The sequence below is a fragment of the Bos grunniens genome, chromosome 27, assembly GCF_055505025.1.
Source record: "Bos grunniens cultivar Pamir isolate PY7600 chromosome 27, Bosgru_T2T1.0, whole genome shotgun sequence".
NCBI classification, from domain to species: domain Eukaryota; kingdom Metazoa; phylum Chordata; class Mammalia; order Artiodactyla; family Bovidae; genus Bos; species Bos grunniens.
The window spans coordinates 3,341,128-3,355,603 of NC_141191.1; the positions used below are offsets into that span (position 1 = coordinate 3,341,128).

Here is a 14,476-nt window from a genome sequence, read left to right on the forward strand (position 1 = left end):
ATTCTCTAAATTTATAACAGGCCAGGTGATTTGGAGTAACAAACATCTTCATTAGGAAATAAACCTGCACCTTTCCCGTTTGCTACGGCATGCATTAAGCAAGGTATCACACACAACAGAAAGCGAGAATTAAAGTATCAGAGGCAGAGGATGGAGATACTTGGGGAAGGATGCACCCCACAGTTGAACTGCTGGAATGCACAGCTGTCATGATGTATTTTTTACTGTAGCATCCTCGTGTGGAGGAAAGACGCACAACCCTCTTTATAAGGCTCTCCGTTATACCACATTCTGGCTCAACATCTGATGTCCACTTCTGCCTACAAAATGCCCAAGGTACCTTTTCGTAAAACAGCATGAGACAATGACAAAGGTTTTCCTTTTAAGTAAAGTATTGTTATTCCATTAACAAACCATCGTTATGAGAGAAACAGGAACCTGTGTGGGCTTGGTGTTTTAAATAACTGAAACTTTAATTTGTTTATGGACTAAAGGAATCAGAAATTTGTTTCTTTGGCTGCACAGAGTATAGTAGAGAACAGATCATCTTATTTGATTTAAATCTGTAACTGTTCTGGTATACAAACCTGGAGTTTTAGTAACTGTTTCATTAACTTCTCTCACTCCTTTACCTACAAGTAAAAAGACAAATTATCACTTTCAAAAAACATTTATTTTTGAATAAGTTTGAAAAAATGTCAAACCGAAGCAATGTTTGTTTCTCCAGATTTCTTGAATGCACAAAATAATATCTTATACATCTCCACTTTAACCCATATATTCACAGCATAACGTCCTTTGCTTTTGTGGGAAAACTGAGTTTCTTAGTGGAAATCAATTTGGATCTGACTTGTGCATTCAGTGTGCTACAACAGAGAGCCTTGTAAAGGAGGGTGTTCATACCCTTTCTCACTCCTCTTTGGGATCTCCTGCCCCCAAGGGAAAGGTAATTTATGAAATTACTTTGTAAAGAGTTACAATCCATCTCAATTTTCCAAGTCCCCACCCTGATCAATGAACTCACGAGTTAGCAGTGAACATCAAAATACTTCCCCTGCAAAATGTTTAATTTGGTCTATCAACTTAGATTTAACTCATAATCTCTTTGATTTCATAGTTTTGTATCAAACTACAAATTACTACTTTTTTAAAAGTATGTATTTGTCTATTTCAGTGAGAGAGAGGAAAGGGAGACATAAGTGACTTAATTCCTAACGTGAATTCAACTGAAGATTTATGAGGGGATTCTGACAGAAAGTTGTTTCTGGGGAATTTTGACGGAAAATAGGGGGATTCCAAGGAAATCCCAAATTCTGAGGGGCAGAAGCAAGTTTCTGAGGGATTGCCAAGGGGCAGAAGGGGTTTCCAGGGGATTCCTGAGGGGCAAAAGGGGGTTTCTGGGTGATTCCCCATCAGCAGATGGTGGTATCTGGGGGATTCCCCACTGAAAGAAGAGGGTTTTTTTTTTTTTTTTTTTGCAGGGAAATCTGAGGGGCAGAAGAGAGTTTCTGGAGGAATCCTGAGGGCAGAAGGGGGTTTTCCGGGAATTCCCCACCAACAGAAGGTGGTTTACTTGGGGATTCCCCACCAGCAGAGGATGGTTTCTGGGGATTGCCCACGAATAGAAGGGAGTTTTCAGGAGGATTCCCCACAGGCAGAGGGTTTCCAGGGGATTTCCCAGCAGTGGAAGGTGGTGTCCAGGGTATTTTCCGAGGACAGAAGGGGGTTTCCCCTAGGGAATCCTGAGGGCAGAAGGTAGTAAGTATCCAGGGGAATCCTGAGGGGCAGAAGGGTGTTCTGGCTGGGGGAATCCTGAGGGCAGAAAGTGATTTCCGGGGAATTCACCACCAGCGGAAGGTGGTTTCAGGGGATTCCTCACTGACTGAGGTGGTTCCCAGGGGAATCCTGAGGGCAGAAGGGCATTTTTGGTGGAATCCTGAGGGTAGAAGGGGGTTTCTGGTGAAATCTGAGGGCAAAAAAGGTTTCTGGGGGATTCCTGAGGGCAGAAGGCGGGTTCTGGGGGATTCTGAGGGCAGAAGGGGATTTCTGGTGTAATCCTGAGGGCAGATGGGGGTTTCTGGTGGAATCTTGAGGGCAGAAGGGGGTTTTCAGGGGAATCATGTGGGCAGAAGGGGGTTCCGATGGAATCCCGAGGGCAGAATGTGGTTTCCAGGGGAATCCTGAGGGCAGAATGTGGTTTCCAGGGGAATCCTGAGGGCAGAATCGGGTTCTGGTGGAATCCTGAGGGCAGAAAGGGGTTCAGGTGGCATCCTGAAGGCAGAAGGTGGTTTCCAGTGGGAATCTTGAGGGCAGAATTGGGTTCTGATGGAATCCTGAGGGCAGAAGGGGGTTCTGGTGGAATCCTGAGGGCAGAAGGGGTTCAACAGTGGAATCCTGAGGGCAGAAGCGTGTTCTGGTGGAATCCTGAGGGCTGAAGGGGGTTTCTGGTAGAGTGCTGAGGGCTCATTGGGGTTCTGGGGTGGAATCCTGAGGGCAGAATGTGGTGTCCAGGGGAATCCTGAGGGGTAGCATGGGGTTTCCGGGGCAATCCTGAGGGCAGAAGTGGATTTCTGGTGGAGTTCTGAGGGCAGAACGGTGTTCTGGTGGAATCCTGAAGGCAGAAGAGGGTTTCTGGTGGAATCCTGAGGGCAGACTGCTGTTTCCAGGGTAATAATGTGGGCATAAGCAGGTTCTGGTGGAATCCTGAGGGCAGAAAGGGGTTTCTGGTAAAATTCTGAGGGCTGAAGGGGGTTCTGGGGTAGAATTCTGAGGCTTGAAGGGGTTTCTAGGGGAATTCTGAGGGCAGAAGGCAATTCTGGTGGAATGCTGAGGGCTGAAGGGGGTTCTGGAGTGGAATCCTGAGGGCAGAAAGTGGTTTCCAGGGGAATCCTGTGGGTAGAAGGGGATTCTAGGGTGGAATCCTGTGGGCAGAAAGTGGTTTCCAGGGGAATCCTGTGGGAAGAAGGGGGTTCTGGTGGAATCCTGAGGGCTGAATGGGGTTCTGGAGTGGAATCCTGAGGGCACAATGTGGTTTCCAGGGGGATCCTGTGGGCAGAAGGGGGTTCTGGGATGGAATCCTGAGAGCAGAATGTGATTTCCACGGGAATCCTGAGGGGTAGTATGGGGTTTCCAGGGCAGTTCTGAGGGCACAAGTGGATTTCTGTTGGAATCCTGAGGGCAGAAGGGGATTTCTGGTGGAATCCTCAGGGCTGAAGGGGGTTCTGTTTGAATCCTGAGGGCAGAAGGGGTTTCTAGGTGAATTCTGAGGGCAGAAGGGGATTCTGTTATCCTGAGGGCTGAAGGGGTTTCTGTTCGAATCCTGAGGGCTGAAGGGGTTTCTAGGCGAATTCTGAGGGCAGAAGGGGATTCTGGGGGACTCCTGACTGCAGAAGGGGATTTCTGGCAGAATCCTGAGGGCAGAATTTGCTTTCCAGGGAAATCCTGATGGGCAGTAGGGGGTTTCTGGGGGAATCCTGAGGACAGAAGGGGATTTCCAGTGGAATCCTGAGGACACAAAGGGGTTCTGGTGGAATCCTGAGGGCAGAAGGGGGTTCTGGGGTGGAATCCTGAGGGTAGAATATGGTTTCCAGGGGAATCCTGTGGGCAGAAGGGGGTTCTGGTGGTGGAATGCTGAGGGCAGAATGTGGTTTCCAGAGGTATCCTGAGGGGGTAGTATGGGGTTTCCAGGGCCATCCTGAGGGCAGAAGGGGATTTCTGGTGGAATCCTGAGGGCAGAAGGGGGCTTCTGGTGGAATCCTGAGGGCTGAAGGGGGTTCTGGTGGAATCCTGAGGGCAGAAAGGGTTTTCTGGTAGAGTTCTGAGGGATGAAGCGGGTTCTGTTGGAATCCTGAGGGAAGAAGGGGGTTTCTGGGACAATCTTGAGGTCAGAAGGGGGTTTCCAGGGGAATCCTGAGGGAAGAAGGAGTTTTCTGGTGGAATCCTGAGGGGCAGTAGGAGGTTTCCAGGGGAATCCTGAGGGCAGAAAGGGGTTTCTGGTGGAATCTTGAGGGCAGAATGTGGTATCCAGGGGAACCCTGTGGGAAGAAGGGGTTTCTGGTGGAATCCTGAGGGTTGTAGGGGGTTCTGGGGTGGAATCCTGAGGGAATGTGTGGTTTCTAGGGGAACTCTGAGGGCAAAAGGGAGTTTCCGGGGGAATCCTGAGGGTGGAAGGGGGTTTCCAGGGGAATCCTGAGGGCAGAAGGGTGTTTCTGGGGGAATCCTGAGGGCCGAAGAGGATTTCTTGTGGAATCCTGAGGGCAGAAGGGGGTTCTGGGGGAATCCTAAGGGCAGAAGGGGGTTCTGGGGTAGAATCTTGAGGGAAGAAGGGGTTTCTAGGGGAATTCTGAAGGCAGAAGGGGATTTCTGGTAGAATCCTGAGGGGCAGTAGGGGGTTCCAGGGAATCCTGGGGGCACAAAGGGGTTCTGGTGGAATCCTGTGGGCAGAAGGGGGTTCTGGTGGTGGAATCCTGAGGGAAGAATATGGTTTCCAGGGGAATCCTGGGGGCACAAAGGGGTTCTGGTGGAATCCTGAGGGCAGAAGGGGGTTCTGGCGGTAGAATCCTGAGGGCAGAGTATGGTTTCCAGGGGAATCCTGAGAGGTAGTAGGGGGTTTCCAGGGCCATCCTGAGGGCGGAAGGGGTTTTCTGTTGGAATCCTGAGGGCAGAAGGGGGTTTCTGGTGGAATCCTGAGGGCAGAAGGGGTTCTGGGCTGGAATCCAGAGGGCAGAAATGTATTTCTGGTGGAATTCTGAGGACAGAAGGTGGTTTCTGGTGGAATCCTGAGGGCAGAAGTGGTTTTTAGGGGAATCCTGAGGGCTGAAGGGGGTTCTAGGCTGGAACCCTGAGGGCAGAAATGGGTTTCTGGTGGAATTCTGAGGGCAGAAGGGGGTTTCTGGTGGAATCCTGAGGGCAGAAGGGGTTTTCCAGTGGACACCTGAGGGCAGAAGGGGTTTCTAGAGGGGATCCTGAGGGCAGAAGGGGTTTCTAGAGGGGATCCCGAGGGGCAGGAGGAGGTTTCCTGGGGAATCCTGACTGACAGAGAATTCTTTCTTTCAGAATTGAAAAGTGCTGACTACACATAGGCTCCACGAAGCTCCTCTAAAGGCATGGGCTGTATCAGTGTCATGTCTGTTTCTGTTGCTTTGCCATCATGTCCAGGTGTGGTTGGTGAAGAAGCTGAAGGTGTGTTGCTATCAGCTCTGACTAGGTGTTACTTTTATATGTAAATACACAACTTTGTGAGTCATTAGTACATCATTCTGGTGTTGTTTTGTAAGTTTAAAAAGTGGAACCAATGTCAAGGACACACAAACTTATATTCTACCACTAAATAGCTGTGGTCTCAAAAATAACAGACCTATGTTATATATTCAACATTGGTGATCTTTGCCCATTTTCATTAAAAAATACATTTTCCAAAGACATACTGTATTTTATTTTCCTTTTAACTCAGTGTGTTTTTCTTTGATTTGATTTGCGATTTTGTGATTTGCAAATAATGAGACCTGCACCTCTCCTTGGCTTGTGCTGCCTCTGCATTCAACACAGACTGCACACATATTCACACACACAGCTCACACACAGCATGCACAGATTTGGGGGGAGGGTGACGGACAGTGCCTCCAAGAGGCTACTACTTGGGCGTCTTCCACCTGGACATGAGCCTGGTGGGCAACTGACACTCATCCTGGTCTGCAGGGACCCACTCTCACTTCTCACCAGTAACTTACTTTTACAGACAGGGGACTTCCCTGTCCATTTCATGTCTGCTTTACACGTCCTGTGCTCAGATCCACCTGCGAGGAAGAATCCCGGATGGCAGGTGTATACCAAGGTGTAGCCAAAGGTGGGGAGGTCAATGGCTCTCACATCTGCATGGGCTGGCGTTTCAGGCTGGCGGCAGGCGTGAGCTGAAATGGGATTTAGTCCATTAGTAAGTCCACTGGAGCCTAAGCATGTGTGTCAAAGGAAATACAGAGAAAGAGATGGAAATGGCTATAAAGTTAGTTTACCATTTAAAATTGAGAATATGGGAGCTTTACAGATCACTGACACTCTGGTCTCTGCAGCTTACAGCACAGCAGAGCCTTGGTGTTGCCAGGTCTCTCTCTTCCTCTCCCTCCACCCTTCCCTCACTTTCTCTCTTCCTCTGTCTCTGCCTGTCTGTCTTCTATTTATCATCTGTCTATCATCTGTCTATATAGTCTCCTTTGCATACATATATATATGTAATTCTGTATAGAAATTTAGAAATCGTAGCTTTAAAATAAACACTTCTGACATACTGTTAAGGTAAGTGGGGCCTCCCTGGTGGCTCAGATAGTAAACAGTCTGTTTGCAATGCAGGAGACCCAGGTTCAATCTCTGGGTAAGGACAATCCCCTGGAGAAGGGAATGGCTACTCACTCCAGTATTCTTGCCTAGAGAATTCCATGGACAGAATTGTGTCCATGGACACATGGACATTCAAATTCCATGGACAAGTCAAATGTGGAGCCTGGTGGGCCACAGTCCATGGGGTCACAGAATTGGACATGACTGAATAACTAACACTAAGATAAATAATATGTTAAATTTCTTTAAAAAGCAGCCCTTTAAATAGACAGATTAATGTGTATTTTAAAATAGGCTTTGATTTTTGTCCAGTGCCAACTAGCAAATTTACTGCTCAGTTAAATGAATAAATAATTTTGGCCAAAATCCACTGTGTGTCTAGAAAATTAATTGAAATAGATTCTTTTTTCATTTAAAATATCACTTAAGAATAAATGAGGTTGTAATTGTTTTTGTTTTTTACTTGAGTTGTGTCTGACTCTTGTGACCCCATGGACTGTAGCTTGCCAGGCTCCTCTGTCCATGGGATTTTCCAGGCAAGAATACTGGAGTGGGTTGCCATTCCCTTCCACATGGGTTCTTCCCTACCCCGCAGGATAAAACCTGCGTCTCCTGCATTGGCAGCCAGATTCCCTGCTGAGCCACCAGGGAAGCCCCAAGGTTATTATGTGCTGTGCTGTGTGTGTGCTGTGTTAAATTGCTTGGGTTATGTCCAACTCTTTGGGACCCTATGGACTGTAACTGCCAGACTTTTTTGTTCATGAGATTCTCCAGCCAAGAATACTGGAGCGGGTTGCCATGCCCTCCTTACAGGGATCTTCCTGACCCAGGGATCAAACCGATGTCACTAACTTATGTCTCCCGCATTGGCAGGTGGGTTCTTTACCACTAACGCCCCCTGGGAAGCCCCGTGCTTGATCTCAAATAAGTTATCATTCTTCATAGAGTACACATTTATATCTCAAATATAGGACTTGGCCAAGTATTATAAAACAAGTTTATATGATTAAGGTCACTAATGCAATCTTTTTAAGTATTGTAGTATTTTTCACTTTGACAGACTTTCAAGGTGGTGGTGGTTTAGTCACTAGGTTGACTCTTGTGACCCCATAGACTGTAGCCTGCCAGCCTCCTGTCCATGGGATTTCCCAGGCAAGAATACTGGAGCTGTTTCCATTTCCTTCTCCAAATTTTCAAGGTAATGAAGACCTAATGTTAGCTAGCTCCACACACAGACGCACACACCTATGTGTATATACATACATATACATGCATGTATGTGTGATATCTCTGTATAATATTCACACAGAGGATTCACGTAGAGATTTAGAATAGAGATGATAGCTTTGAAATAAATACTGATACATAAATACAAAAAATTCACAACTTACATACTCAGAAGATATTTGTATATAGCTAACCTAGTAAGAGTTAGATACTACCTTGCCCTAGATTGGTAGAGGATGAAAGGCTGATTACTAATCATTACATTTCTCCTAATTCTCATGATTAAATCACAAAACAAAACTTGGTCCTAAGTATTTGAATTATCAATTCATATGGACTCCAAAAAGAATAGTTTAAAGACATGTATTAATACTCTGATGAGTCACATGATCTTTAGTGACCTGAGGTGAACATCCTAGGGGAGCAGTAGCACATGCAGGTTTTCTCTCTGTGAGTGTTAACCAGCATGTTATTCACTGGTCTTTGGTTAAGGACAGTTTCTCAGGCTTTGGGGCCTGGGTATCACCGGAGGTGCCTGGGGACTACAGACTGGGGTCCCCCTGCTCCTCTTCACCCGACCTGCCCCTGGCCCCCAGAGCCTCAGATACCGCAGGGGTGTGCAGGATAGCACTCAAGATTCAAACTTCAACCAACTCTGGGTACTGCTGCTGATGGTTCTAGGGAGTCAGACTCTGAGAAATGAGTTTAGGGAATGGAAAGTAAACAAACAAAAATAAGCCTCTCGTTTCTCAGGAAGGTGAATTCTTCCAGCTACTGGAGAGAGGACAGGCCCTGCCCTTGCACAGGGTCACACTTACGGATGCACTCTGTCTGGATGCCGCTCCACGTCAGGTTCGCCAGGCAAGTTCGAGTTGTAGAGCCTTGGACGTGGTAACCTTTTCGGCACCGGAAAAACACCATACTTCCAACCTGGAGGGTAAAGCCAGCACCAAACTCAGAGGTGACGTGGACACACACTGGAAAGCACACTCCAGGGTCAGGTCTGAATCAACGTGTACATGTAAAATGCAGGTTAAAGTGTCAGACACCGTTGTTCTTGTTGTTTAGTTGCTCAGTTGTGTCCAACTGTTTTGTGACCCCATGGACTGCAGCCCGCCAGGCTCCTCTGTCCAAGGTATTTCTCAGACAAGAATACTGGATTAAGCTGCCATTTCCTTCTCCAGGGGATTTTTCCAACTGAGAGATCAAACCCACATCTTGTGCTTGGCAGTGTTGGACACAGTACAGGTTGTTCAATGGATTGTGTGAGGTCTTAGAGACAGTGACTCATGATTATTTAGAAGCAGTTTATTTGGGTAAAAAAGTATACCTTTTCTCTTTAGTTTTAGCCTTGTCTCTCTTTAGTTTGTGATAACTGTTTTTTTCCCCTCTGCTAGTCCTAGTGTTCTTGCCTGGAGAATCCCAGGGATGGGGGAGCCCGGTGGGCTGCCAGACGTCTATGGGGTCGCACAGAGTTGGACACGACTGAAGTGACTTAGCAGCAGCAACAGTCCTATTCTGGGCTTCCCAGGTGGCTTAGCAGTAAAGAATCCACCTGCAATGCAGGAGACCTGGGTTCGATCCCTGGGTTGGGAAGATCCCCTGGAGGAGGAAATGGCAACCCACTCCAGTATTCTTGCCTGGAGAATCCCCATGGACAGAGAAGCCTGGCGGGCTACAGTCCCTAGGGTCGCAAAAGAGTCAGATGTGACTTTGAGACTAAACAAGTCCTATTCTAAGCAATTAGTGTTTGTTAGCAAATTATTTTAGCACTTGGGGGAACTGGCTTGGAGGCTGATAAGGACTCCATCATAGAATCCTCCAGAACTATTCTTCTGATGGTCTCAGTCATCTCTTTAAAAGATGGCATCTGGACTTTAAAATGATTAGTAAATCTTGCCTTGGGTCCAACCTGTTATCCAGGATAGTGTAACTACTCTGTCATAAGGGGAATGGTGGGTTCACCCCTCCCGATTAGCTTCTCACAGCAGATCACAGGACTGCGTCACTGAAAGCAATCGTCATGAAGGTTCACTTACTACAGGACACATGCAGGCAAGTTAGAGATCACTGAAACCAGGGGTGACCACAACTTGGGTTTCTTATGGTGAGTTAGTGAGAACATCCACATCTTATATTTTCTGGTATTGCAATATGTTCAGCATATGCCAGAAAACGTTACCTGAAGCTGTAAGGCCACACACAAGACCCTGCATAAAATGCGCTAGATTTAACCTTGGGGGACTGTGAGGCTGTCCTTGCAGAGTGAACCAAGGCTGTCAGGAAGGAGCCAGTGTGGCATCAGGGCAATCAAATGAGGACAGTTTACACTTCAGGAGAAAGGAGAAGTGGCGGAAGAAAAGACTTTTATTCTCAATAAATGGGAACAGTAACTTGAAAGTAGTGTGTATATTCAGCTCTGCCTTTCAAAGCCATCTGATCAGAGAACCTGAAGTCACTCAATTACTTAAGATGGTTGAAATATTTTATTTCAAGCTTCTTCAATTTCCATTTTCAGGTATTTCTCTGATATTCATGTTAATGTACTTTGAAGGCATCTTCTCCTGTTTTTGTCTCTGGAATTTAATGTTATTCACCTATTCTATCTAGTCACCAAGTGGGGTCTTCTTATGTGAATCAGTGGAAAATCACCCTGTTTGAGATTTGCTGTGTCAATTCAGCAGACAGAAAGAAATATGTATGCTTTCAAATAGAAATTCATATACCAATTAATCCTGTGTGAATAAGATACAGTTGTCTCAGTTCTAACAGTTAAAATAATAAGCAGAAATCCTCTTTGAATGGACTATATTTGGGCAAATGTAACATGAGTCAGATATGCTACATAAACACATATATATTTAAGTATCAATTACATTTTAAAATAGAGAAAACCATAGTAAAATAAAAATGGAATACCTCATATCCTCTTGAGCTATTCTGTATTCCAAACTGTGGAGTACCAGGGTCTGGACAGGTGTTATGAGTAGGATCTGAAATTCACACACACACAAAAAATCAGAACCAGATATGGTTATTACAGGAATTCTAATATTTTTACTAAAAGGCCTTGCAAAATTCAGAAAATTGTGTTTTGACAAGTGGGCAAGATGTTTTGCAAGAAAATTAAAAATTAAATTGCTATTTTCATCTTTTTTCTGACTTCTTTAGATGTTAATCATTAGTGTTTTATCAGACTCTAAATTGCCCTGAATATTATTTCCTATGTCAGAAGAAACACATTCTTTTCCATTCTCTAGTTTAAGTTTTCTCTGCTGACATACTGTATTGGTTAGCTAATGATATATATAGTCTTCAATAATTACATATTATCTTTTATTTTTTTGTTGATTTAATTAGACACCATCTAATTTGGTCATCTATTATATTACTCTAAACATAAACTAATTCTAAGATTTCAAAATGTGGAATATATTTAATGCTTCAAAATAAAAGCATATGGCAGACCAACAGTGATATTTGTCTAAAACACTGTAGCACTTCAGCAATCAGCGAGTGGCTTCAGTATGTCAGCTCTCCAGCCGCTGATGGGAAAACAAAATAGATAACTTCAAAAAAGTGTTTTCAAGAGAAACTAACCTATAGGGGGGAAGAAAACAATTTTTTTTTTTAGTTTTTCAGAAACAGCCAAAATAAAGCAATAGTTTTATCCCAATGGCAGTAAACTTTAATTATAAAAAGCAGTGTTTCAAAGAAATTATTGTTGACACTGTATTTTTAAGTAGATATTTACTTTCTTAGAAAACAACCAGGGATAGAAGTCATTCCCTGCTTGCCGCGCGTGTGCAGAAGGCCCTCTCTCGCTTGGGGAAGCAGGGTGCGCAGAGCGGCCGGCCCTCACTCATTCAGTCTGCAGGGTGAGGTGGAGGGAGGTTGGGAGGGAGGCACAGAGGGTTCTGGTTCCTGTGTCACTGACGCAGTGACTGTTGACCAGTATAAGTTCCACCTGAACCCTGCCTAAGAGACAGAGATTCAGTCTAAAAATGAAGGGTTTAGGTCATGTAGAGAATCTCTTTTAACTTGTAAGTTTCACTGCATGTTGGAAGGTCAACAGAGCTCGCGTGACCCTGTAGCCCTTTCAGCCGTGGCTGACAGAGCAGGTGGTTTGCTGGGGAGCAAGGGTGGGCTGGGGGAGAGGGTGTCAGGCTCTGAAGTGGGGGGCCCTTCTGGTGCCATGGCAACAGTGAGATCTTCATCAAACTGGTCTTTCCCCTGAAGACCGTGGTTGTCAGCTGACATAGGCAGAGAGGGGGCTGGCAGGGTAAGAGAGTCTAGGAGCTGTTTTTAAATGACTTGTCACATCAACTCCAGGCTCCGCGGCAGGATTTAAAAGAGGCTGCCATCAGCGTGGCTGGTCAGTGCCTGCACAGAGCATCTCCCAGGAGAGCATCACCTGTGTGCCCACAAACGCACCAGCTTTAGAATGAAACGCCCTCTCCCCACCCCCAGGGCTGTCTTGCCATCATTACCGATGCAGGTGGGCTGGACGCCACTCCAGGTGCCGTCTGCCTGACAGACTCTCCGGGACGACCCCACCAGGAGGAAGGGGGACTTGCACTGGAAGAAGACTTCAGATCTGTAGGTGAAGATCTTGCCGCTGAGGCGCCCCTCGGCAGGGGTGCCGGGGTCCCCGCAGAACACAGCTAGAGAAGACAACCAGGAGGTCAGTGCACAGTCTGTGCCCCTGGGTCAGGTTAGTCTATTCAGCTTCTCTAACTGCTTCCCATTAAATCCTCCCATTAAGCCCCGGAAGGCTCAGTGGGTAAAGAATCAGCCTGCAGTGCAGGAGACGCAGGTTTGATCCCTGGGTAGGGAATATCCCCTGGAGAAGGAAATGGCAACCCACTCCAGTCTTCTTGCCTAGAGAAGCCCATGGACAGAGGATCCTAGAGGGCTATAGTCCAATGGGTCACAAAGCACATACACGCATTAAATCCTTAGGAATCAACGATGAAGAAAAGCACAGAATCTGCCCATGGGCAGTGGGTCTCAAATAGTCTTTAACCTATTGCACCCTGGCTCAAGTCTGGCAGGCTCTCTTCCTCAGACTGCAGCCTGAGGTTTGTGTGCCGTGGTCTGTGCTCCCAAGGACTTACGCAGGCACTGGGGGACCTCGCCTTTCCAGACCCCTCGGCCTTCGCAGGAGAGGATGGCGGGCTGGGAGAGCTGGAAGCCGTGGGCGCAGCTGTAGCTGATGCTGGCACCCCAGCGGAAGTCCGTTCCTTCCACCTTCCCGTCCTGGACTGGAGGAGGCTGGCCACACATGACAGCTGTCAGAGAACAAACAGGATTCAACATTCTAGAGTTTCCACCACAACACAGTGCTCCAAGGCCTCACATTTTAATTTCACCCACGTTGCAAAAGACATCTACAAGGGGCTGAATTTTTTAATAGACAAATTGCTGAAGAAGATAGCAAATCAAAATAATAAAACTTTTCTCTAACATTTCCCCATTAATTTAGATCAAGTCCATAAAAGCAAAGTCAAAACATATCCCACCATAAACGAAGGTGGAGTAGACAAGACAGTCTCAGTCTATAGGACAAAGGAAAGACTGTTGTTCCACTGACGTCTTCGTACAATGGTCACCAGAGGCATATTCAGTCAGAAGCATGGTCCTATGACATGAGTGCGAGCATTTGAATTTATATAAACAGATGGTAAGAATTTCTTTATCTGAATTTTTTCCTTTATACAAAAGAAAGAAGTGAAAGTCATGAAAGTGAAAATGAAGTCACTCAGTTGTGTCCGACTCTTTGCGACCCTGTGGACTGTAGCCTACCAGGCTCCTCCGTCCATGGGATTTTCCAGGCAAGAGTACTGGAGTGGGTTGCCATTTCCTTCTCCAGAGTCTGTATATAAAGATAGCATATAGTTTCCAAAAGACATACATAGGCTGCTGATGCACTTGCTGAAGAATTGAGCACTAACACTTGTGTGGTTAGAGAAGACCCTGTAAGAAACCGCTTTGCCAGGGTTCTGTCACATCCAGGGGCTTCCCAGGAGTGACTTGCCCACTGGTGCTGGTGTCTGCCTGGCCCACTCCAGCCATTATTCTGCGACGCCTGGTCTAAGAGCTCCCTGAAAACCCAAGAGCTCCGAGACTTCACGCTGGAGAAGGTTTGCCGCTGACAGTCTGGGCACGGAAGGCGGCGGGAGAGGAGACTCAGCCCTATTTCCTCACCTGCACTTTCTCACGGGTGCTCACACCTTCTCACATGAGAAAGACACACAGACACAACCACACGTGCACACCTGGAAGCTGGAAACGGGCCCTCCTCTTGCCATTCTCTTTCTCTCCATCTATCCACTCATTCAACAAAGATTCCTGCAGAACCCCCAAGTGAAGACTGGGGGAACAGTCTATAGACAGGTCGAGGTCAGGTGACAAGGCCCCCAGGTGGGAACGGTGATGAGTGACGTGGCTCCAGGGAGGAGTGGACAGGGTGGCCAGCAGGAGAAGAGGAGGTCTCCTCCGTGAGGGCCCGGATGGCTGTGGAAGGATTGTTAATCCACAGACACCAAACAGAGGGACAAGATCTACACAGATGGATCTGAAGTCCAGAGATCAGACGTTCTAGGAATAAGCGCCATGGACACACTCACTGGACTAGAATGCTCCCAGCAGGACAGCGTGAGCTGCATTAAACACCTTAGCACCTGCCCCAGAGCTGCATGGTGTTAATACTGCAGCTGGAAAGAAGGACACGAGACAGGGCTCCTCACCCTCTGATGGGAGGAAACCAGGATGCGCCAGAATCGCCCAGGCCAGAAGAGGGTAAATGGGCCTCGGGGTGGGGGCTTCTCTGACCTCACAAGACTCGACAGGACACACCTTCCTCCGAGGTTTCCTGCTGCTCCAGCTCCAGCTCTCCCCTCTCCCTCGTCTAATG

At 46.9% G+C, this 14,476-nt stretch overlaps 1 protein-coding gene across 1 annotated transcript in view; it reads right to left on the minus strand.

The window, feature by feature from the left end:
- CSMD1 (CUB and Sushi multiple domains 1) overlaps positions 1 to 14,476 on the minus strand; it is a 2,074,203-nt gene that overhangs the window by 16,398 nt on the left and 2,043,329 nt on the right. The window contains exons 61-66 of the mRNA XM_086379826.1: positions 12,678 to 12,851; positions 12,051 to 12,224; positions 10,480 to 10,553; positions 8,379 to 8,490; positions 5,730 to 5,909; positions 588 to 632 (exon numbers count right to left, since the gene is read on the minus strand). Of these exons, the coding sequence (XP_086235952.1) occupies positions 588 to 632; positions 5,730 to 5,909; positions 8,379 to 8,490; positions 10,480 to 10,553; positions 12,051 to 12,224; positions 12,678 to 12,851 (759 nt within the window). The remainder of the gene's footprint in view (positions 1 to 587; positions 633 to 5,729; positions 5,910 to 8,378; positions 8,491 to 10,479; positions 10,554 to 12,050; positions 12,225 to 12,677; positions 12,852 to 14,476) is intronic.